Genomic DNA, 23536 nt, shown 5'->3' with positions numbered 1-23536 from the left:
GCTTTCCCACGGCTGGCGGCGCGCGGCCACACCTCCCCCCCCTCCTCCCCCCCCTCCGTCTCCTCCCCTCCCAACCCCGCTCGGGAACCCGGTGTGGGCGTGGCCTCGGAGCCGCACGGCGGCCATTGGCTGAGGCGGGCGCGCTGAAGGCCAATGGGAGCGGCGGGGGCCGCGCGTGGCGGTGCTGGGCGGTGGACGGCGGCGGGCGCGCACTGCCCGGACAACTGACGGGCGGACGGACGGGCGGCTGTGTGTCTGTGTGTGTGCCTGTCTGTGTGTGTGCCTGTCTGTGTGTGTGCCTGTCTGTGTGTGTGCCTGTCTGCTTGTCTGTCTGTCTGTGTGTCTGTGTGTTTGCCTGCCCGCCCGCCGCCTGCCCGCGGTGGGTACGAGGCGCGGCGTGGGAACGCCATGGGGGAGACGGGCGCCGGGCGAGGTGCGGGGCGCGCTCTGGGCGCCCTCCTGCCGCGCGCCGCCCGCCGCCTCCCTGAGGGGCGCCCGCGTCCCCCGCAGCATCACCCGCACCCCCCCCCCCCCGCCCCCGCCGCCGCCGCCATGAAGCGGGTGCACCCCGAGTACAGCTCGTCCGACAGCGAGGAGCTGGACGAGGCCGTCGAGGTGGAGAAGGAGAGCGCGGACGAGAACGGGTGAGCGCAAGGCAAAGGGTGGGCGCCGTCCGGCGACCCCGCGCCCCTTTCCCCCTCCTCAGCCCCGCGCAGCCCCGACACCCTCACCCGCCCCGTCGCTCCTCTTCCTCCCCGGGCCGGCGGTGCCTGTGGTGACCCGGTGTCCCGCTGCTCCCCGCAGGAACCTGAGCTCGGCCGCCGGCTCCATGTCTCCCTCCACCACCTCGCAGATCCTGGCCAGGAAGAGGCGCCGAGGGGTGAGTGCCCGCCGGGCGGCCACGGGTCCCCGCAGCCCCGTCCCACCGCCCCCTGACCCCCGCTTTCTGCCCTAGATCATTGAGAAACGCCGCCGCGATCGCATCAACAACAGCCTGTCCGAGCTGAGGAGGCTGGTGCCCAGCGCCTTTGAGAAGCAGGTAGCGCTCAGGAATCCTCCGCACTGCCTCCCCGCTTGCTCCCGGGAGGAAGAGTTGCCCCTTTTTAGCCTCAATGGCTCTGCCTAAAAAGTTCTCCCCTTCCTTTTCCCCCCTAGGGATCAGCCAAGCTGGAAAAAGCAGAGATTCTGCAGATGACTGTCGATCATCTGAAAATGCTGCATACAGCAGGAGGGAAAGGTAAAGTTTTGTGCCTGACCAGGGGGTCTGCAGCCCTGCAGAGAGGCTGCTGTGGCAGCAGTGCCCACAGTGCCCGGAGAAAGTGAATGGAAACTCATGTTTCATCAGAAACTTGGGACTTTCTGACTTTCTTCTACTTGACAAGATTTGTAGCATTGCTAGCACTGCAACATTTTACAGTGCTAGCTCCAGGTTATGTGGCAGCACTGTGGAGTGAATCTGCTCTTGGCAACTTGGAAAACAAAAGTTTTTATTGGTGTCAAATATTTCTCTAACTTTCTGAAAGTTCAGAAGAGAAACTAGAAAAAAAAAAACACAGCGCAGAATGAAATGAGTAGTGAAGAGAATTAACAAAAATGGTGACATGCAGTTTTAGGAAAAAAAAAATATATTGCCTGCAGAAGTCCCCCCCCCGATAAGTTGTGTTTTAAATGAATTTCACTACACTGTGGTTTTTCTTGCACTGGGGAGACACAAAAAGAACAAAAGTACTTTCCTTTAGTGGCAATGTGCAATTTCAGTTTAAAAATGGCACTCTGGGACTGGTCTTGGGACTTGCAGCATCACAGCACAGATATAAAAGAAAAGCTTGTTAGACAAAAAAAAAAAAAAAAGCAAAAAAAAAAAAGCAGTTTGGCAGCTAGTCTATGGTTGGGAACAGTAACCACATCCAAGTGAAACATGCTTATAGGGGAGGGTGGAGTGGGAAGGCTGCATGTTGACGATGACTAGAAAACAGCATCTTAAAACTCCATTCTTTGTTGTTTTCTCTCAGGTTATTTTGATGCCCATGCTTTGGCTATGGATTATCGGAGCCTAGGGTTTCGAGAGTGCCTGGCTGAAGTTGCTCGGTACCTCAGTATTATAGAGGGTCTGGATGCCTCTGACCCTCTGCGAGTCCGACTGGTGTCTCATCTCAATAACTATGCCTCTCAACGGGAAGCAGCAAGTAGTGCACACACTGGCATTGGACACATTCCTTGGGGCAGTGCCTTTGGACATCACCCTCACATATCTCACCCGCTGCTGCTGGCTCAAAACGGGCACGGTAACACCAGTACTACAGCATCTTCCACAGAACCACATCACCAGACCAGAATTGCCGCCCCACATGGTGAAACTTCCTCACTCAGAGTGCCCCCAAATGGCAGCGTTGGACCAGTGCTCCCCGTGGTCACATCTACTACCAAACTGTCTCCTCCTCTTCTCTCCTCCATGGCATCTCTCTCTGCGTTCCCTTTTTCGTTTGGCTCCTTCCATCTGCTGTCCCCCAATGTGCTGAGCCCCTCTGCACCAACGCAGTCAGGAGCCCTTGGCAAACCATACAGACCCTGGGGGACTGAGATCGGAGCCTTCTAAGGACTAACTCTTTAGTAAGGGTGGGGAAGCCTACAAACCTAGCTGAGCTGGGTTACGCCACGCTTAAAATTGAAGTTCTTAATAACTGGGACAAAGGTACAGCTTCACCTTAACTAAGTTTGTCTAAAAACTGTCTCTTTGGATTTTTTTTTTCCTACTTTTTGTATTAGCAATTTTTTTTTAAATAGTTGCTGAAGTTGTCCAAAAATAAAGTTACAATAGTGGTTGTTAACACTTGTGTTAGATCTGTGGTGAGCATTTAAATCACTTTTGTAAACAGTTTGTTTCAAATGTTTCATTTTTCCTGAGTAAGTCAGACCATCTTTTTATGAAGAGATATCACCTGTTAGCAAAGGCCTAGCTTAGTTATTATTTTTTCAAAATCACCCTTCTCAGAATTAACAATCTGTTTTTTGTTAGTATTTTGACATTGAGATGTTCTATAAATAATTACTCTTTTGTGAACTATATTTGAGTCTTATATTTCTGAACACAGCGTTGACAAATCAGATGGACCAGCATGACCAGTTTTTATCTGAGAGCCCATTTTTTTGTTTCTGCTGCAGTGGTTTGGTGGCTGTACACTCACAGCAGAAAACCTCTACTGCTATTTCTTCCACTAAAAGGAGCCATACATGCTTGAGAGCAAACCCCAGAGTGGAGAGGGTGCAAAAGCCAAATTATACACTGTGTTGGTGGTGGATTTAGTTGCTGGGAAACTGAAGGGAAAATGAAGTTGTCACCTGCAGTAGTTCTCCAGCTGGAGCCAGTCATATGCATACAAATGTCATAGGGCCAGATTCTGCTGCGAGGTACAGTGGAATAATTGTTCTGTTAACATGTATTTTTGGGTGACTGAGCTCAGGCTCCTTCCCTGCTGAAGCTTCACATTTGCACCTGAGAGAAGTGATGCTGGTATTTAAATTGCCAATGGAATGGTACTGTGGGAACCCGTTCAGTGAGCAGCCTTGTTACTTAACAGATGCATCCTAACTGGTTGATTTTTCTGTAGTGTTTTCCACTGATGTGCAGTTCAGTGTCACTCATTTTGTACAGGTTTTGCTGCATTCTTGTGTGTGTGAGACTGCGTGAGTGTACACATGTATTTGGGTTGATTTCATGGGAATCTTAATCTGAACAGGTTTATCTAGTGAGTTCCACTGGACGGGGTTTGACTGCTCTTGTATTTGTGTTGTGGCTAAATAAAGAAAAAAGAACCAAGTATTTTAAATGACATGCTTGTCTGATGTATGTCAGTGGAGAATTCTGTGCTGATGGGAATCACAGGAGATGTGGAACAATTGCTTCTCAGTCTCACTGTGGGCACTGGTATTTACTTCTTTTCTCTCGAATATTATGGCATACTTGGCTATGCTTACTGAGTGCATAAGGGACCACAGTGCCTCAGAGTAACAGCAGAAGGAAGGAAAATTTAGGACATGTTTTGCATGTCACTTTTATTTGCCTGACTTTGTGTAGGCAGGCAGGGAAGACACCAGGGTTAATGCTAAAGAGAAATTAGTGTTGCATTACCCCTGAATATTCTTTTTGTGTTCAAAAGTGATCATCTTTACAAATGCAGAGCCCTTCCCTGCCTAACTCATGAAATCTTTGTCTGTCCTGTATCTCTGTAACAAAGTTTTGTACCTGAGTCAGGTTTAGCTGCTGTTCCAGTGCAGTAGTGCAGAATCTACTCGGTCTCCAAGTGATCACGTATTTGTTGCTGAGCAGTATTAGTAGTGTCTTCCATTTGTTCTTGAAGTAACAACCTGACAGGCTTAGGCGTAGACAGAAGGTTTGCTCCAGATGCGGTCTGTCCTAGCTGCAAATCTCTACCTGCAGAACTTCTCTTGGAAACACCTCACTTCTTCCCTGGACATTTGAATTTATAGTACACTTGTGCTGGTAAATGGCATGCCCTTGTCTGGATTTAGCTCTGCCAGAATAGCAAAGAGCTTGGCCCTGTGGGAGACAAGAGCTTTGTTTAAAGAGGGGCTCTCGGGCCAATTAAGGAGTGGCGTTGATGAGAGGCTTTCTGGGAAGAAGGATTGCTGTGTGGCTGGGAAGAGTGGAAGGGCATTCAAGTGCATAACCTTGTTTTACCTTCTTCCCTAGGCTTGAGGGGACCACTGCTAGGAATGAAACCAAAACCACTGTGGGAGCTAGAAATGCATAGTTGTCATCGAAGAGAGGTTCTAGAGCATAGTATTTCATGTAGAAACATGAAGTAAGAGGCTGTAAAATTCCAAAGCCAGTTTCATTTTCACAGTGTGTACTGTCTCCTGTTTAATTATGCTCTGCCCTGTCTCTAGCAGGTTTTTATACCAAATTAACAACTACCTGGAAGATAGCTATAGTGCATGCAACTGTTCTTTAGAACTTTTAATAAATGGCAATGCTTCTCAGGCTTTTAATGGTTATTTCATTGACATTCAAATGACTTTGCCTGCCTCTAAATACTTGGCTCTTTTGTGTAGAAAGACCCCTATAATTATTTTTGTCCTGCTGTCCAACCCTTGAATGGACTTCAGAAGCAGAGAGTGCAATAAAAGTTTAGCTGCTGGGGTTTCTATGGCCCTTGTCTTCTCTTTCCATTACTAGTGGCAAAGGTATTAATAAAAGGTACTAATGTTATTCAACTTTTGCAGTAAGTCTCTATCAAATTTTAGAGACTCAAAATCTACTGATTGTTATTGCAGAAAGGGTATGAATGGATTCTGGGAATTCTTAGAAATCCCAAAACCTAGTAATTCAAATGAGAATAGTATGGTCCAGAGGCTGAAGCACTAGGGTTGGATGTTCAGAGCTGTATTAATACTTGTTCTGCTAACTTAGTGAATCATGGCTGGCAATCACTTAATCCACATCTGGTTTATTATCTGTGGAAGAGGGATAGCAGTGCTTGTTCTTGTTTCATCAAGAGACAGTGGTAGTTGGATATTTTCTATATGAATGACAAATGGGCTTGCTTCTCAAAAGCTACAGTTCTGAGATGTTCTGATATTTTTCTTTTCTATGGGATGCTAGGTTTCTAAAGACAAACTCAGGAAGGCAAAATAACCTTGCTTCTTTGAACAACAAGTATCTTCTGAGCCCCAAACATTTACTTGTTTGCCCTAGTGCAGAAGAGCAATTCAGGACCACAACCATAGGGATGGCAGAGAAGAAAGGAAATGAATATCTGACTTGATCCCATGACCCCAAAGCTACCTTCAAGTGCTTTGCATGAACTGTGTCTATCCGGAAATCCTCAGGCTAAAGCTTTGTGGGGGATGTGAGATGATGTGGTATTTCATATAAGCAAATACTATCTTCCTTTATCAAGAAAGCTGGATTTGAGCACAAAATAAGATTAAGGGGCTGGTAAATACTGCATAAAACCAGATACAAACCTTTTGAAATCCATACTGTGCTTTGGTGTAAAGGAATAGCTCATGAAAATGATGGTTTTTAGCTTTTGGAAAGAAGCTGTCAGTAGTTCTTAAGACAGTTTCCGTTCAGTGCTCCCATCTTAACACTAGTAGGGTGACAGAGTTTATTAGGATCATACTGAAAACCCCATAAATCCTGGCAATTGCTCTCTTCACTCACACATCAGCATGAGTCCCCAGGTGACAGGAGCCTTCCTAGATTATTGCAGAGTGGTGGGAAGCCTGCCAGAGTTTTTTTTTTGTTTGCTTGTTTTGTTTTTGTTTTGTTTTTGTTTTTCCCTAAGCAACAAACAAGCCTGAGAGAGCACAGATAAACTGAAATCCTTCTTCCTGTTTTATACTGTCTGCATATTCACACATGCTTCCTGCCAGAAACTCCCAGTTTGGACCATAGCAGACCCTATATGGATCTGGAAGTCTGTAGTGAACAGAGTGGAAGTTGTGGGCTTTGTGCTGGAAGGTAACAAAAATAATTTATAGAGCTCTTTTCTGAGGCCTTACATGAATGGCTGCTGAGATGGGTTGTGGTACTTGCTAGGTGACTCAGTACACTAAGCCACAAATATGCCCATGTCCTAAGAAGCCTACCCAGCGTCGCAGAGCAGCATGTGCTTTGCCTGTAACAGAATGCCTCTTTCTCTACTTGCCCAGCTTATAAATAAAAATTAGAACAGTCCCTTTCTTCTGGAGCCAGAAGATGCAGGCATTGACTCATGCTTGCAATACAGCAGCTTGACTGCAGTAATAAATGTTGAAATGCCAGTGCCAAGTAAGATACAGATACTTGAAGGTGTCTTCTTGGAGTCTGAAGTGTTCATTTGATGAAAGTTTTTATTAAGGAAGTGCTTGGGTATTATATGCTGTACTCTTTTATTCCAGCTAGTTCCATGCAAATTCATGGAGCCTGAAGGAGTGTACCAAACTGCCTTGCTTTGACCCATACTGTGTGCCCTTTCCTCAAGCCTTTGCAGCAGAGTTCACAGACAGCAGTTCTCACAGAATCACAGAATTAGCCAGGTTGGAAAGGACCTCTGAGATCATCAAGTCCAACCCTTAATCCACTACCACTGTGGTTCCCAGGCCATGGCACTGAGTGGCACATCCAGTCTCTTTTTTAAAACCTCCAAGGATGGAGAATCCACCATCTCCCTGGCCAGCCCATTCCAATGCCTGATCACCCTGTCTGTCAAGAATTTCTTCCTAATATATAACCTAAACCTCCCCTGGCAGAGCTTAAGTCCATGCCCTCTTGTCTTACTGATGGCTGCCTGGGAGAAGAGACCAACCCCCCCTGGCTACACCCTCCTTTCAGGGAGTTGTAGAGAGTGATGAGGTCTCCCCTGAGCCTCCTCTTCTCCAGACTGAACACCCCCAGCTCCCTCAGCCCTTCCTCACAGGACTTGTGCTGGATCCCTTCACAGCCTCCTTGCTCTTCTCTGGACCTGCTCCAGCACCTCAATCTCCTTCCTGAACTGAGAGACCCAGAACTGGACACAGGACTCAAGGTGTGGCCTCACCAGCACTGAGTACAGGGGCAGAATCACTTCCTTGGGCCTGCTGGCCACACTGTTCCTGATCCAGGCCAGGATGCCATTGGCCTTCTTGGCCACCTGAGCTCTTCCAACTGTTTTTTTCAATTTATCATGTAGCACAGCTGTATGATGCAGGAGGGACTTACTGACGTGCTTAAAACAGCTGAGAACTCAGGGCATTCTGGCCTGCTTATAGAGTCTCCAACCCCATTGCATTGCTCAGACCTCTTCAGAATCTTCTACCAGGCTGCTTTCTTCACGAGAAGCCTCCTAGAAAGGAAAGAGATGTAACTAGAGCCAATTCTACACATTTTCTGCACTTCTTGGTCTGGTCAGCCTTGAGAAGAGAAGGCTTATGTGAGACCTTACAACAATGTTCCAGTACTTAAAGGGCAGCTACAAAGAAGATGGAGACTCCCCATTTACAAGGAGTCACATGGGCAAGACGAGGGGCAATGGGCACAAGTTGCTCCTGGGGAGATTCTGGTTGAATACAAGAGGAAAATTGGAATGGTCTCCCAGGTGAAGTGGTGGATTCTCCCACTTTGGAAAGTTTTAAGTATCAGCTTGATGGTGTGCTGAGAGATATCATATAAACAATAATATTAGAAGGGTTGGACCAGATGATCCTTGAGGTCCCTTCCAACCTGACATTTTATGGTTCTGTGATTGCTTCTGCTCACCTGGGCAGTGTCAGCACAGGGAGGCCTCTGCAGACCACTCTCTTCTCTCCCCATTGAAAAGGCTCTATGGAGCTTTCCAAGGTGGCTTCTGTTTCCCCAAGGTAAGCTGTAAAGCCCCGGCACAGGCAGCATCAGCAGGCTGAACACTAACGTCACATGTGTTACTCTGTTTTGTGCTGTCTTCACAGAAGAAAGGATGTTGCAGAAAAGTTGGTGGAGCAGCTCTGTGAGAGAATAGTAGGGAGCAGGAAGGAAGGCTGATGTGCAGGATCAGAGGAAAACTGAGGCTGGGAACAGATGAATGAAGAGATGCATTGTTTGCATTGCCTGTTGCAAAGATATGGAAATAAGCGATGGGAGATGACAAAATAAGCTGCACAAAAGTATGCAAATGATTCAGAGTAGGGAAGGTAATACTCTTAGTACTCATAATTTTGCTCAGTAAGCCAGAATCAGATGCAACGTGCTAAGACGAGGCACGTAATTCAAAACCAGTGAGGTGGTGAAACAAATGTGTGTGAATGTCTTCATTGGATCTAAAGGGCCATCTCGCTGGCTAGGAGCTCGGATGGACTGAATGAATCACAGCATGATTTACTGATTGCATTTGGACAGTCTGGTCAAGTGAGTGTAAGGAGGTCAAGGAATTAAAGCAGTTCCTGTGCATGAGAGGGGACTTGTGACCCAGCTTGGCAGAGAATTTGATACATCAGGATAACTGATACAAGCCCCTAATGAGCGGCAGCTGTTTCCACGAATCACTCAGCCTTTATCAGCAGCTACCACTTAGCTCCTGGCATTTGATAAGGTGGCTTTGGGCATGTGTTAGCCAGCTATGTAGGTATGAGGTCTCCTTCCACCACCAGGTGAGTGAGGCAGGTGCATGTTTGGACTAATAGTGGAAAATTATCTCTTCTACAGAAAAGCAATACAGACAACCCTTCTGAGATAAGGAACATCTGGCAGAGAGAACAGAGAGTTGCTCCCTTGCTTTGCATTATATATCTGCTATTGATAGTGCAGATAATAGCCCAGTACTATAGTTTCTTATTATCACCAAACCTGTATTCTTAACTAAGAAGCCATTTCAGAGGCTGAATTTCAGTATAAAAAGGGTGAAATGAGAATTACTGTCATCTGCTGTTCAGCAATGTTTATGTAAAAGTTCTTGGGATTGGATAGTGATTACAAATGAAGCAAAGGGAACAGAAGTATGTGCTGCAGAACTTTTACATGCTACACAGCAGGCAGATCTATTTTTTCCTTCATCAGGAAAACATCGATTTGATTGAACAATGTTCCCTGTAAAATGTAGATGCCTAACTGTCTGTAGATTGCCCCTTTGAATTTCTCTGGGATTCATTGCGTCTTCTGTTAGGAGGAAATTATCAACAACAAGAGGAAATCCTGTACTAGTACTGAATAGTCCTTATTTTAAAGGTACTTCCCTTCTTGTGGGAATTGTATATAATCAGAACAACACTCCATAAAACAGACGAATTATTTTAGAAGGAGACGGGTCAGCCTTTTATTTAAAAGGTCTGACGTTATTGTACATAAGAAAATCAATTGTTAGAGTGGATGACATTCTTCCACGAGCTGCCTGTGCTTCCCAAAGGTGGGGCAAAGTTTAAGGCATTGGTAACAGGAAGTTTGGGCTCCTTAGAGACTTTTTATGTTTTCTAGAGCACGCAATGACAAAATTAGTCTTTCTCTTCCCAAAAATAGCACTGGGGATAAGAATGATTAGACTTTACCCTCTTATGAAGTGCAATAAGTAGAGATGTGATTGGTACACATACCTGTTGGACAAAACCAAATCTCATTAAGTTGGTGTGGGGAGGGGTGAGGTGCATTAGTCAGCAGGGTGTTGTAAAGGCCATGCAAGCAGAAAGAACAGCTATTTTGAAGACAAACCCTTCCCTTCCACTAGGTTTCTGAGATCTGTCCCTCTCTACTTCAGTTCCAGTCACACAGTCCTCTTCCACCACAGAAAATAGTATGGGCTGAGCAAGGGACAGGTGCAGCACCTACCTGAAGCCAGGGGCTATGCTGCCACGTGGCTGCAAACATGTCCCAGGATTTGTCAAATCAAGCAAGCACGCAGGGAGGTGTGCCTGTAGATCTAAAGGTAAATACTTGTCATTCTCTCACTTGTTAAATCAGTCCTTGTTTCAAAAGAGAGGATTGAAATCCCACGGATTTCCCCTTGACCAACAAAACTGTAAGAGTCCTGAATGAGTCCGGTACCCTCGGAAAGAAGTTGAAGTAGTATCTGTAAAACTCTTTGGCTGGTTGTTTCAGGCAACGTTTGTCCATTTTTTGTCTCCTCTCTGGGAATTAAGAAGGCTCCTTTTTTCTTCACTGTGCCTGCAGGGGTCTGCAGGACTCTGCAAAGAGCCCCTCAGCTCCAAACCCATCCTGCCAGTCAGCACACTGAGGCCTCAGTTTCTGCCCCTGCAGCACAGCAACATCCCAGGCTGAAAGCACAGCTTCAATGGCAGGGCTGGCTGAGAGCCACAGGGGCCCAAGACTGGAAATTCCCATGGTCTGCCCCCAGGGACAAAGCTGAAGGAGTGATGCATCAGGTTTCCGGGTAGAAAAATCCTTGCTTTTTAAATTTTTGTTTTGTTTTGTTTTATTTTTAACAGCATCAATATCCTCATAATGTGCTCGCCAGACAGTCTGACTTCATGCAATATTTTTTTTAAGCAAAGAGGGAGCAATAATGAAATTATTTTTCTTTAGCTTTCATTTTGTCTGTATTCTTTTTAATGAAGAAAAGAAAAAAAAAGGTTCAAAATCCCTTATTGCCAGGTCCTCTGCCAGGAAGTGCAGCCTTCCCTACATACAATTTTCATTGCCTTGCGTGAGATAGAAACCCAGTCTATACTAAATAGTTGCTGAGAATGCTGTGTGATTCGAGCTTTATACAATGAAATACTTTTTATACCAGAGTCTATTGGGAAACAGCCTGTTCAGTGCAGCTATCTGCATTGCATTAACTTTTATAACCCAAAACTCCCATCAGAAAGGAGATTTTTATGAGACTGTATTCGACACATCCTAAACAAAGTTCCTTTAACAACTGTGTCTGACTGACTGAAAAAGGCTGGAGAAGACTTTGCCAGGGGCGAGTGCCACCTCACATTTAATTTTTTGGCGACAGCGTCGGCTCCTCACTCGTTTGTACTGGCAGAACTGTTGCAACAGGGCTGTTAATCCTGTGGGACAGTCAGAGATGATGAAGATAAATTTGTGTACAGAACTTGGACCCAACATCCAGCCCCTCTTTGTTGCAAGAGAGCAGAAGCTGCAGAATTAAATCTATTCTGGGGGAGTGGGTAGGGTACAGGGGAGTAGTTGAGAGCACTTTTATGTTGAAGCCTGACTCCAAAGAGGAGGGTTTTATTAATAAGCCTCCTTGAACTTATCTCCAGGGCTTTTCAGCCTCAGCATTATTACTTTTGCTCCCCCAAAGCTAATGATATTTCCAATGTCCAGTAGAGGTGTAGGGGTGCATTCTGGGTAGGCAGTTGGGACTCAGAAATTTAGAAATCAAATGTTGATTGAATTGCTTGCCTGAAGTCTTAGAAACTGGTTTTGATTTTTTTTTTTTTTTGCGGTTTTTTGTTTGTTTTGGGTTTTGTTAGGTTTTTTGTTAGGTTTCTTTAAATTTATTTTTTGGTGGTTTTTTTTTTCCTTCAGGACTTCTGTAGCAGTTAATGGATTTGAAGGGTGAGTGCTTCTTCACATTGGACTGAGCTACTTCCCGTATCAGTTTCAGACAAGGAACAGCATCAGGAGCCTTTTCCTATTCTCTCACAGCATTTAAGTTCATGGAAGAAAAAAAAAAAGAATTCAGTTCTCACAGTGCCCTTTAGTACCCTTAACTGTTAGACTGTATTTCCAGAGTCTTCTAACACATTCAACTATTTCTTCAACCACTAGAGCCCTTCACTGCTCCCTGATGGAAGAAAATCCAGCCAGTGGTTGGAACGAAACAAATTTCTTAGGCAAAATTAATACTCCCTTTAGAAGTCTTTTTGTATGTTTGACTTCACAACTCGACTCTGTATGTTTTAACACAGTCTTCTGTGTATAATGTACTAGCTCTTAAATAAGTTATTTGAAGGCACAACTTCTCTTACGATGTCTCAGGTCATCATGTGTGTGATTCATCAGTAGGGCTGAGGGGCTTGGATTTGCTTCTCAGGCTCCTTCAGCTGGGAAGGATAACTGGTAACACGTGTAGGTCATCTTCATGTGGACCAGACCTAGAGTAGGGTGGATGTAAGGGGAAGAAACGGATCCATTTGAGGAGCTCTGTGTGGGGGTGAGGGGGGGAGATGCACATCTGAAGGGTCTGTTGTGATGGCACAGATTGCCAGTGTGGTGCTGGGTCATGGCAAGGGCACAGGGAGGTGCAAGCTGAGGTCCCAGGGGAAAATCTTTCAGTGACAAAAATGTCCAGGAGGTGAAAATTGGCAGTTAGGCTGCAGCTTTGGGAGGAGTTAAGGACATAAAAGGAAACTGGTTGGGAAAGTGGAAAGAGGTTAGAGTTGAAAAAAGGCTCATGTGTGAAGGGAGAGGATACTCCCCTCAGTCCTCCTCATTTGCCAGAAATGTCGTGGTGGTTTAACAGCCCTGTGTGACTCATCAGTAACTTGGATACGAGAAGCAGGATCACCATCAGATGGGCTGGACCTTTATTCTGACTGAAGTTTCCTCTTTTGGTTAAATGAATATAATTAGCTGGACGAGAAGCTGGCAATGAAATAAAACATTGCTTCCTTTGCACAAGGTGGCTCAGAATCTAAATTGCTACAGACACTGCTGTGCTCTTACAGTCTTCCCAGGGGACAAGGAGTACCATAGTAGATTATTTTTCCCCTAAATGCTTGTTTTCTTTCTGTTGCTTCTTTAGTTCTACTGCCTGATACCCGAAACTATCACAAGCATGTTGCACTAAAGAAACAAGTAGGTGCTTCAGTAAAACATCTGTGTCTACACATGGCTCAGTTGCCTTCTAGTGGCCAATCTATACCTGGCAAGAACCTATTGAAGGTTCTTGAAGCAGGTGATGGCAAGAACCTATTCAGGAAGGAAACAAGGAGCCCCTATGAGCTTGGACAATTGGTCTCATCATGGTGATGTCAGGAAAAAACTGAAATTTGAACAGATTTGCTTAGGGGTCCTTCATAAAGAGAAGAAGACTCAATCTTTTTAGAACAGGTAGGAAAGCTTTTCTGGAGGACATAGAAAACTGTGAGTTATGTCTCCTTTTAGGGAGTGTAAAGAAAACACATTGCAGATTAGTGTCTCTTGAACAATTTTGAGTTATGCTCTGGCTTTCACAAGACAGAGGAGGAAGGCTGTGAGGCAGCAGAGCAATTGCTGTATTCAGTGGTGATGCCCATGGGAGCAAAGGAGCGGCGGCTGGGGCAGGGTGTTGGCTGCACAATAGCCATGGAGTTGTTTGGGAAACTCTTTCATACAATTTTATGAGAGAGAAAATAGGCTTCTATAGAAATAACTTTTACAACTTGGTTGATTTAAAAGGGAATGAGAGTGCAATGAAGGTGCTTTTGTTCCAGCAGAGAACTTTATAGTATGTATTGTCTCCTGATATCTCTGTGGCTTTCTGCAGGTTGGGGTGCAGTGTACTGACTCCCCTTGGTTTTCCTTCCTGTCCCTCTCAAGCCCACAGCTGTGGTTGGGCTCTCTGTTAACATGCAGGGGACAAGGGAGGGAGGATTTCCTTAAAAAAAAGCCCCAAAATCTAAAAATCTGTGCAGAGGCTGGGTATGATGGGCAATAATTTAAAACTTCACCTTGCTTTCTTCATGGGGATCAGATCGCTGTTGCAGTCTGAGTGCCTTTTCTTCCTGGGACCTGTGAGATCAAGTGTTACGTGGTCAAAATTGCAAAATAATTTCAGAGCCACTAAGCACTAAAAGATATATTAGAGAAAATAATCTAATGTCATAAAAAACAATTTTTCTCTGAAACTATATTGGTATCTACATGGAGAGAGCATCACACTCCTGCAAATGCCTATTCCAAATGAGGGGTTGTATTTATGCTCTGTTGAAATAGTCACTATCAATAGGTTTGAATTGACTGTCTTTAAAAAATGAGAAAATAGAGAACCCCAGTCTGAAAAGTCAAATGTAGTGAGCACACTGAAGTGTCTGAGTCCTGCAGGCTCCCATACAAACATACCTAAAAACTAACAGCAATTGCAGGCATTGCTGCAAATCCTCCCTCCTGAACTTCCTCCTGTAATCTCAGAAATAACCCAGCCTGCTGATCACATGCAAGGGATGACACAGTGTGACCTTAGTGACACTCTCTCCTCTACAGTGCTCAGATGAGCAGAGAAGGATCAACGTTCCACTTTTTTTCCCAACAGATGCTTAATTCTGGACAAATTGTTGAAGAAGTGAGATGTGATTCAAACCATGTATGGAAAACATGGTATGGAAATGAACCACATCACTTTGACTTTTGGGAGGCAGTGCTGATGCCTGATGGCAAAGCACAGCAGTGCTGGCTGAAGGATTTGCATCACCAGTGGTTCTTATGGCATTGAACTGCCAGAAAGGAAGCCCAGGCTTCTGGGAGGGAATGTTTGCCATCTACTTCCCTCTGTTGACCGAGTTACTGAAGTACACTAAACTTGGGTAAACTGAAGGAGAATCTCACGCTGAAGTGGGGTTCAGAAGCAGACAGCAGGCCAGATTTTTGGCTGGTGGAGCTTTGCTCAAAATGCTGTAATGGCTGAGGAGTGACCCACTTTGCTCTTAGTTTAAAAAGCCCCTTTTTTACACAACCATGCTCTCAAAAAAAGACGTGTATTATATGTACACACTTATGAACGTGCTTCATCTTTTTATGGCTAAGCAATAACACCCCAACCTAAACTTTTCTTTGCATTAAACTGTCAGTCATCACTGCCACTCAGCATGCAATCAGGGAGGAAAACGAAGCAAACCCACAGTTTTCTTGTTCCAATGTGATGTTTTAAACAGCAGCTTTGCATTAGTCACCTCAGCTACCAAATGTGGGCAGTGGCTCAGGAGAGCTTTCCAAGAGTATTGCTTTCTGTCACTGAAATGTGGGTAAACTCATACTGGCTGGAAGGCTCAGTTTCCAGCCCTTCATGGAGTGCTATGAAAATGTAAAATGCATTAGAGAGAGATACCTTTAGTAAACCCTAACAGCTCATTTGTACCGGAGTCAGACTGCATAACATCTATCATCCTGTCCTGCTCTGCCTTGACCACAGAGTGTACATTTCCCTCTTCTGGGCATGGAGAAATGGCAGCAGTGACTCATGTTTGACGCTTATGTCATTCGACATGGAAACCATTTCCACTCGAGACTTGCAAGACCCTGGCTTGCAGTTTCTTTTGTTTTCTCACTACTTCTCTGGCATTGTCCTACGTGACACTGTGTTTGAAAAAGCTAAAAGAGATGCTCAGCTCTCATAATATCTGCATGATTTATTTTCTGCTGACAGAAGAGTGTTACTAAAAGGGGCTTCAGCTCTGTATAAAGCAGCTGTCAAATCTAAACAGATTTATGGTTTTGTTGGTTGCCGGAGACACACTGCAAAACAGCATGTCTGTGCCTCAAACCAGACTTCACCCGTGACAAAGGCACCTTCATAGCCTTGACTCAATCCTTCCTCTTGGTGTATGGGTGACTTTGAGGGGTCCCTTGGCTTGGTTGAAAGAACACCATAAGCTCTGTGTTCTTTTTTTGAGAGGTGAGTTGAAGGGCCCCATCACCAGCTGGACACTGTGTCACAGCTCACCCTGTGCTGAGGTGCTGCTGCCTGGGAGAGAGAAATCCACAGAAATCCTGTGGATCTGTTTAAGAGAGTAAATCTCTTAAAGCTGTTGGCAACAAGATTTGATCATCTGCCCAGCTGCCAGAAATAGACATGGGATCTCTTGAACGTGCCAAGGAATGCTGCAGCCTTGATCAGTGGCCTTTGATCAGGGGCACCAGTTTATGATTTGTTTGGCTCTGTTCAGCAGATATATGTTTTAAGACTTTGGTTTTAGCTGTCATCATGAGGCATCATTTGTTATCTGTAATTCAGGCCTACTCTGGTAGATACAAGTACCTGTGAAGTTGCTCAAAGGTCAGTAATTTTTTAGCACTGGGATGAATCAGGTTCTTCACTCCATTTGGCCCTACATGGTGCTATGCTTACTTAGGGTATCCTGCCAGAGTTCTAAATAATCCTAAATGATGTGGGATCACTACTGAGCTCTTGGCAGTTTCTTCCAGTTCCCTTAAATGTTATGGGTGATGGGCCACTGGTAGCACACCCAAAACCACAGAATTACAGAATGTCAAGGGTTGGAAAGGACCTCTGAGACCACCGAGTCCAACCCCTCTGCCAGAGGAAAAAAACCCAAACCTAGGGCAAGTAACTCAGAAATGCATCCAGATGGGTCTTGAAAGTCTCCAGAGAAAGACACTCCACAACCTCTCTGGGGAGCCTCTTCCAGGGCTCTGTAACCCTTACAGTAAAGAAATTCTTCCTCACATTGAAATGGAACTTCCTGTGCTCTATCTTGAATCCATTGCACCTCAGTCCATTGCACAGGGCACAAGTAGGAAGAGGTTGTCCCTTCCTTTTTGTTCCCCAGCCCTCATATATTTCTACACATTAGTTAGATCCCCTCTCAGTCTTCTCCTCTCCAGTCTAAAAAACACCGTAAATCAAGTGAGCATGAAGGTTCTAACATTTATACCTCTCTCCAAAAGAGTTGATAAAGAAGCTTCTCTTTGGGGTAGATTAAAATAGATGAAAATAATCTTTGCAGTCACCTTCACAGATGTCTAACTACAAGGTATGTAATGTGCTCTTTTTTTTCTTTAAAGTATGGTCAAAATATGGAGGTTTAAATCTCTATCAAAAAAAGATTTTACTTTGAGGATGTATTTATTTGGGATTCCATAGCATTGTCAATTTTTCTTTAGAATAATCAAAGTGGAGATAGAATTTCAACCACAGAAATTAATTTGATATTCACTCAGATGAGAAAACATGGATGATCAAAACTGATTTAAAACTAATGTAATACAAAACATTTGCATCACTTACCAGTGGTCTCCAGTTAAAGAATTCATGTATGTTCAGCATGCCACAGCCATTTCATTATAATGCATGATCTTTTAAGAATCCATGGAAATAGTCCAAGTTTAAGTAAATTAAGTAAACCAGATTCTGATTAATGGGGAAGAAAAGGGAAGAAACTTATCCCTAAGTAATTTTGCAGATCCACATCTGATTTTTGAGACACAAAGTTAATTCTTCACAAAGTAAAACACCTCTTCAGTTTGACAAGTATTGGATTCTCTACAATTCCTTGTGTGTGACTTAAACAGGTTTCCATAGGGTAACCATTGCACTGTTTCGAGAAGTGTTCAAGAACTGATGAGGTCTGTACACTCGAAATGATGTGCTACCTTATTATTTATGTTGTTTCATCTCCTCATGCAAATCCCAAAGAATGACCCGTGCTAGCCATGAAACACTTTTACCAGGACTTGTGATTATTATCTTATTTTATGCTCTTATGGACAAAATACATAACCAGATGTATTTTAGAAGCTGTCTGCCTCCTTCTCTACATATTTTTCTCTACCATGGCCTCTGAGACCTCTTTTGCCAGAAAATATTAAGCAGTTTGTAGTAAGGGGTGTGTGTGTATCCTTTCAATGGTGTTCAATAGCACTTGAGAAGTTTGTGGATACATATTGTCTTATGATTGCTGATGTCCCAAATGGAGCCATGCACAGCCTTACATGGAGGATAGGTGGCTTTTAAGGGTACCAAGGGCAGTAACCTGGAGAACTTGGGTTATGAGAGAGGCTCACATAGGTAGGCAGCGTGTGAGTTATCCATTTGAGTTCTGCTTTGTGTTGCCTTGAATCTAGTATTATTTATAGCAACAGGGTCTGTGCCTCCAACAACTTTCCAAGGCAGCTTAAAATCTGTCTGTGGAGGTCAGGTAATTGCATCTACCTGAATACAGGACATTCTCACCACAGCCATGTACCTATCTGGCCCACTGTTTGCTGGAGTGGCCATTCTGTGTCTCACAGGTGGCTTCTGCTTCATGGGAAGGCTGTTTCTGTGCAGGACTGTAGACTATTTCTCCTCTTCTGCATGAAGAATCCTCCTTGCTGGTCACTTGTTAGAGGGTGGTGTTGCTTTTTTGTTTTTTTTTGTTTGTTTTTTTGCTTTTTCTTTTTATGCAGCCTTTCATGTGAAAATAATTTTATTATTCCCTGTGGAGTTGTTAATGCTTCACAGATTGTATTAATTTAGTGACATACCCAAAGCCTATGAAGACATGTAGTTAATGGTTTCTCCAGTAGGTGGATTGCAGCTATTTTAAGTGGACACATTTGTAATCTCATAGTGAAGTTATTCCTCACATGCAGATGTAATAAAATAACTGCAGTTACTCAGACAGTTAACTCTACTGATGGGTAGAAGCTACCTAGTGCAACACGATGAATACTCTGAATATTCATCATGTTACACACATCCCCACTTGCTTTTGTCTCCCTAAGGTCTGCTGCTTCATTGATAACATTTATCTCCATCTCCAATCACTTTCTCAGGAACAGCCCTCAAGATGGTGCTATTCATGGGTCTTACCTAATTCTGAGAAAATTGTGGAGCTGTTCCAACTCTTCCTTAGGCATTTTGATATCTCAAATTCATAGTTTTTCTCTGAGCTGCTTAATAAAACTGCAACTACACCAGCTACTTGTATCTGTATTTTCAGCCAGCCCTTGTCTGGTCAAGTGTAATGGACATAATTTCATATTTAATTTCTGTTTTCTTTCTTTTAAGGCCACTGTAAGCACTGTTATCATTTGAGGAACAAAACTGTCTTCATAGTGGTGCAAAGATGTGAAAGCATGTTTTCAGCCTTTTCCTTAGTGGGATAATATGCATGGTGCAAAAACTTGTCTGTGCTTTCAGTCAACTATAACTTCTACTAAGAGGCTAGAGGAAAGAAGGAAAGTTGTTGTTAATACCAGAATAATGAATAAATCACTGAGCAGAATAAGGAGGAAGGCCATGTTTTCCCATGTTGCACAAACTAAGGATGATTAAGTTTATGGGTATAGGTATGCTGGGATTCAGTGCCAAGGTATTTATGTTTGATTTGCACTGTGGAAATCAGTATATTGCTTAGAAACTTGGTATGATTATTTTTTATTTATTAACTTTTCATTCATCAGGGATGTTAACTGTAAATCATCTTCAAGTATCTGTTACTGGCCACCAGCAGTGGCCAGGGACTGGGACAGATGGTTACCTGGTCTCATCCAGTGCAGTTCCTGAAAACTCAAAAGATGCAGAATGAATCAAACTTGCAAGACATCAGTATTGCAATTACTTATTAAATTCATAGGGAAACAGCAGGAGGACTATGGAAAAACTTGAAAAATCAGTCGATGTGTTGAGAAGCCTTGCTTGGTGCTACAGGAAAAAAAAAAGGGTCCTGCTCAGACTTTCCCTTCTTACCTGCCTTTGGCAGGGGCCTTGGTGCAAGGCAGCAGTGAAGGGAAGGAGGTAACCAAGTGGTTTTGGGAGTCAGCCTCAGCATTACAGCATGGCTTGGGCATTGCAAAAGGCTTTGTGTAGCCAAGGCAGCTTGCTATGTCTATGGGTGTTCAGCATGCCTCAGCATGGAGGCCAAGTGGTGCAAACAGCTCATGTCTCAGTAAATAATCTCAGTGCCCAAGAAGCACAGATGGTTGCAGGATGCCAGGTAGGTGTGTGGGACACCCCAGTGCTGCCTGGGACCTGCCAGGCACAGCACCAGCTTGCACTGGCCAGAAGTGTGTCTGGCAACACAGTGAACTCTGCATGTTCCAGAGTTCTGGGAGAAGATTTCTGAGTTAGCAACTTCCTGGTAAAATGGAGAAGATATTAAAAGAATTGACATTAGGTGGCTTTTTAATTTTTAACTGTCTCTTCATAGTCCTCCACAACTCTGTACCTTTGAAAGAAAAAAATCTGTCTTCAGCCTTGATGTGGAGAGACTGACCACAGAAATACTGAGAAATAATGAGGAAGAATCTCTCTAATTTCAACATTGTAAATTCCAGCTTGGTTTGAGGTTTGACACAGCTGACGAGCTGTATCAGAGCTATGCAGGTAGCCTCCTGACAAAAGAGATGTGTGCCTGCCCTCAAGAATCATCATCAATCCTTTCATAGAAAAAGACTTTTTTTTTTAAAAAAAAGAAAATAACTCAAGCATTTGATTACTTCATAAAGCAGGAGTGTAAAAATGTACTGAGAAAGAAAAAAATTAACTTCTAAAGCCAGTTCTGATACAGAGCCATGGAGCCATCAGCTGGCCAGGACATGCAGATAATACCCAAGGCTCATGACCTGCTCTGAGATGAGGAGCAGAGGGGCACACACCTACACAGCAGTGAGAGCTGTTCCTACACCAGAGTGCTCCACATGTTTTTTCACCATCTGCAAAAGTGTAAAACACGGTGCAGGAAGGGATGTCCCAGCTGTTGAGTCTGGTTGCTTCTGCTGTGAGCATTACCCTTTCCAAACCTCCTTGAAATGCAGCTGAAAAGCAGTGAGGTTTCCCTGCCTCCATCCTGCACTCAGGAGGGCTGCTTCAGACTCCTGAGGGCAGGAACCAGCTCCTAAACTTCAGACTAATGGAACAGCTCGTTTTTACCTCTTTATTCATGTGGTTACTTTAATAGTGCATAAAACACCTTCCCACTGCTGTGTTAGTGTCAAGTAAATCTAGCCAAAGTAATGAATTTTACCCAAGGAAAAATTTCTGTATTTTATGTATGTATATGAGCACAAATCCAGATTTTAGGCAAAAGTAGAACATCAGTTTTCACAATGCTCTAAATCAGGATTTCAGGATGGAGCACAGCTTTATCAAGTAGAATTCAACATCTGTAACTGCCTGCTAAATAATCAGAGTTTGCCCTCTTCTGGTCACAAGCAGTTTGTACATGGGGAGTTTTTTGTGAACTACTGTGAACCTGTGGGAGTCACTGTCTACAAGACTTTTGGCATCCTGTGTATTTTAAGATTTAATATTTTTAAAATGTAGTTTATTATGGCGTTCTTGTTTTCCAAAGTTTGATTTAAGATCTTTTGCAGCTATAATATCTAGAAGAAATTTAAGTTATAGCTTGGTTCTTTCCTTATTTCTTATTTTCCTTATCTTCTTTTTTAATTAAAAAAAAATCATTATTTTTTAATTTTCCCCCAAGCCTAGGCTGTATCTTGGTTAAATTGTGTCTTCCATTTTCAGGAGCTGCCCAGGAGCTTTGTCTTCTGGGACTCATCTGACAATCTGTTACAGTAGGAATACCTTTTCCAGCAGCTGGCATTTCATTGTAAACTTGAAGGGGAATGTTTCCCTGAGCAAATTATCAACTACATGCATTCCTGTGCTCTTTGAATAGAAAAGGAACCACCGTTAATTTCCTCAGAGGAAGAGTTAAAGCTCAGATCCTACCTGAGTGCCAACGAAACACTGAAGTTATGAATTTTATTCTACATTGGAGAACCATGTGGAGTCCACAGAGGACTTAATGGGGAGTCCCCAGCAGGCCCCTGGTTCTGCTGCTCACAGAGCTATAGGTTACATTTACATATGTACTGTAAGTAGATATGGATGTATGGCTGGATTTTAGACTCTCTTGTGCCCTTGTTCTAAGTATTGGAGTGGGAGTTGAGGAAGAGTTTGGTTTCTTTCAAGGGTAGCGGCTTTAAGCGTGACCGTCCTCTGTCCTCTGCTGGAAGATGAATCCTAATTTTCAAGTGTGAGGGTTGTTTCATGGCTCATATAGCCCCTGATCTGCTGATGGCTTTGATGATAGTTTTCCTTGCTCTTCCCTGTATTCCTGATGTTGCTTTCATTATTTCCTCTGTCTCTCTTCTGGGCTGGTAACTGTGTATTATATGTTGCTTTCTAGACATGTTTGAAGTTTCAGCAACGGGAATATTGTCAATACTCATGAGAGTTTCTAATGGTGGTTTTGCAATAGGTGTAATTCTGGCCACTCCTTGTTAAACACAAAAGTATCAGCCCATTTTGGTCTTACAACTACCCATGGCCATGCCACTCATGTTACAGTGTAGTTAAACCTGAAAATGTCTGGACTCAGCCTTTAAATTTCAGACCCACCATCTACCTTATAAACAGACCTCACATGAACTGTGCAGCAGACTAAATGGATATCCTTAAGAGGCTATCCTTGCAGTTCCTGGTTTATTTAGAGGTGATCCCTTTTATTAAGAATGACCACTGCATGGCACCGTTGCTCCAGCATCACTGCAGCACCAGCCCTGGGACACGGGAAAGATAATTTAAAAGTCTCCTGCTACCTTCGTGGCAGTATTGCTTCTGCTGAGTGAATGGCTGCCTCTTCCCATCACTGAAATGTGCTCAAAATGGCTCATGTGCTGCCAGCTGGAAGCAGGAGCTGCCTCTTCCCCTGCAATCCTCTCTTCTGTCCATCATTGTATCGGGAATATTGTGGCCAGTGGGACCAGGGAGATGATTCTCCCCCCTGTACTCAGCACTGGTGAGGCTGTTCCTTGAGTACTGTGCTCAGTTTTGGCCCTCTTACTACAAGAAAGGGATTGAGGGGCTGAAATATGTCCCAAAAAAGGCAATGAAGCTGGTGAAAGGTCTAGGCACAAGTCTTATGAGGACTGATGGAACTGAGATTGTTTAGCCTGGAGAAGAGGAGGCTGAGGGGAGGCTGTATCACTGCTACCTGAAACAAAGATGTAGTGAGGTGGGGGTTGTAACTTGTGATAGGCCAAGAGGGAATGGCCTCAGCTTGCACCAGGAGAGGTTTAGATTGGATATTAGGAAAATGTCTTCCCAGAAGGGGTTATTAAGCATTAGAACAGGCTGTCCAGGGAAGTTGTTGAGTTACCATTCCTGGAGGTATTTAAAAGATGTGTAGACAGGGCATTTAGGGACATGGTTTTCATGGGACATGGACTTTGCTATCAGGCTATAGAAAGGTTAGGGCTTTGTTCCAGTCATTCAAAAAACCCCTCTGTGTGAGAAGGAATGTGATAAGAAAGGAGAAAAAAAGGCCATTGTTTTCAAGGTCTGCTGTATCAGAGATGGGTTTAAACCCTACATCCAAGCCTTCTCATTTTGAACATGTTTGACTTGGTTTGAGCATAAATTTTGTGGCTCCAGGAAGACCACGGAGTGTGACAGGTTTGGAT

The 23536-nt window shown here is 44.0% G+C and overlaps 1 protein-coding gene across 1 annotated transcript; it reads left to right on the top strand.

Annotated features, from left to right (window-relative positions):
• The first annotated feature begins 219 nt into the window (after window positions 1–219).
• On the top strand, window positions 220–3805 carry HEY1 (hes related family bHLH transcription factor with YRPW motif 1). Its single transcript, XM_030445031.1, has 5 exons — window positions 220–644; window positions 805–880; window positions 956–1039; window positions 1156–1237; window positions 2013–3805. The coding sequence occupies exons 1-5, from the start codon at window positions 409–411 to the stop codon at window positions 2594–2596; spliced, it is 1062 nt and encodes a 353-aa protein (XP_030300891.1). The 5' UTR covers window positions 220–408; the 3' UTR covers window positions 2597–3805.
• Window positions 3806–23536: the final 19731 nt, after the last annotated feature.

This window comes from Calypte anna, chromosome 2 (genome assembly GCF_003957555.1).
Source record: "Calypte anna isolate BGI_N300 chromosome 2, bCalAnn1_v1.p, whole genome shotgun sequence".
Classification (NCBI taxonomy): domain Eukaryota; kingdom Metazoa; phylum Chordata; class Aves; order Apodiformes; family Trochilidae; genus Calypte; species Calypte anna.
This window is presented reverse-complemented; position numbering and strand designations above follow the sequence as displayed.

What these genes read in the sequence shown, in the direction of transcription:
- HEY1 (XM_030445031.1), top strand. Translation starts at nt 409, where the DNA reads ATGGGGGAGACGGGCGCCGGGCGAGGTGCGGGGCGCGCTCTGGGCGCC. An exon ending in GAGAGCGCGGACGAGAACGG is followed by an intron (nt 645 to 804) that starts GTGAGCGCAAGG and finishes TGCTCCCCGCAG; the next exon opens with GAACCTGAGCTCGGCCGCCG. An exon ending in CCAGCGCCTTTGAGAAGCAG is followed by an intron (nt 1,040 to 1,155) that starts GTAGCGCTCAGG and finishes TTTCCCCCCTAG; the next exon opens with GGATCAGCCAAGCTGGAAAA.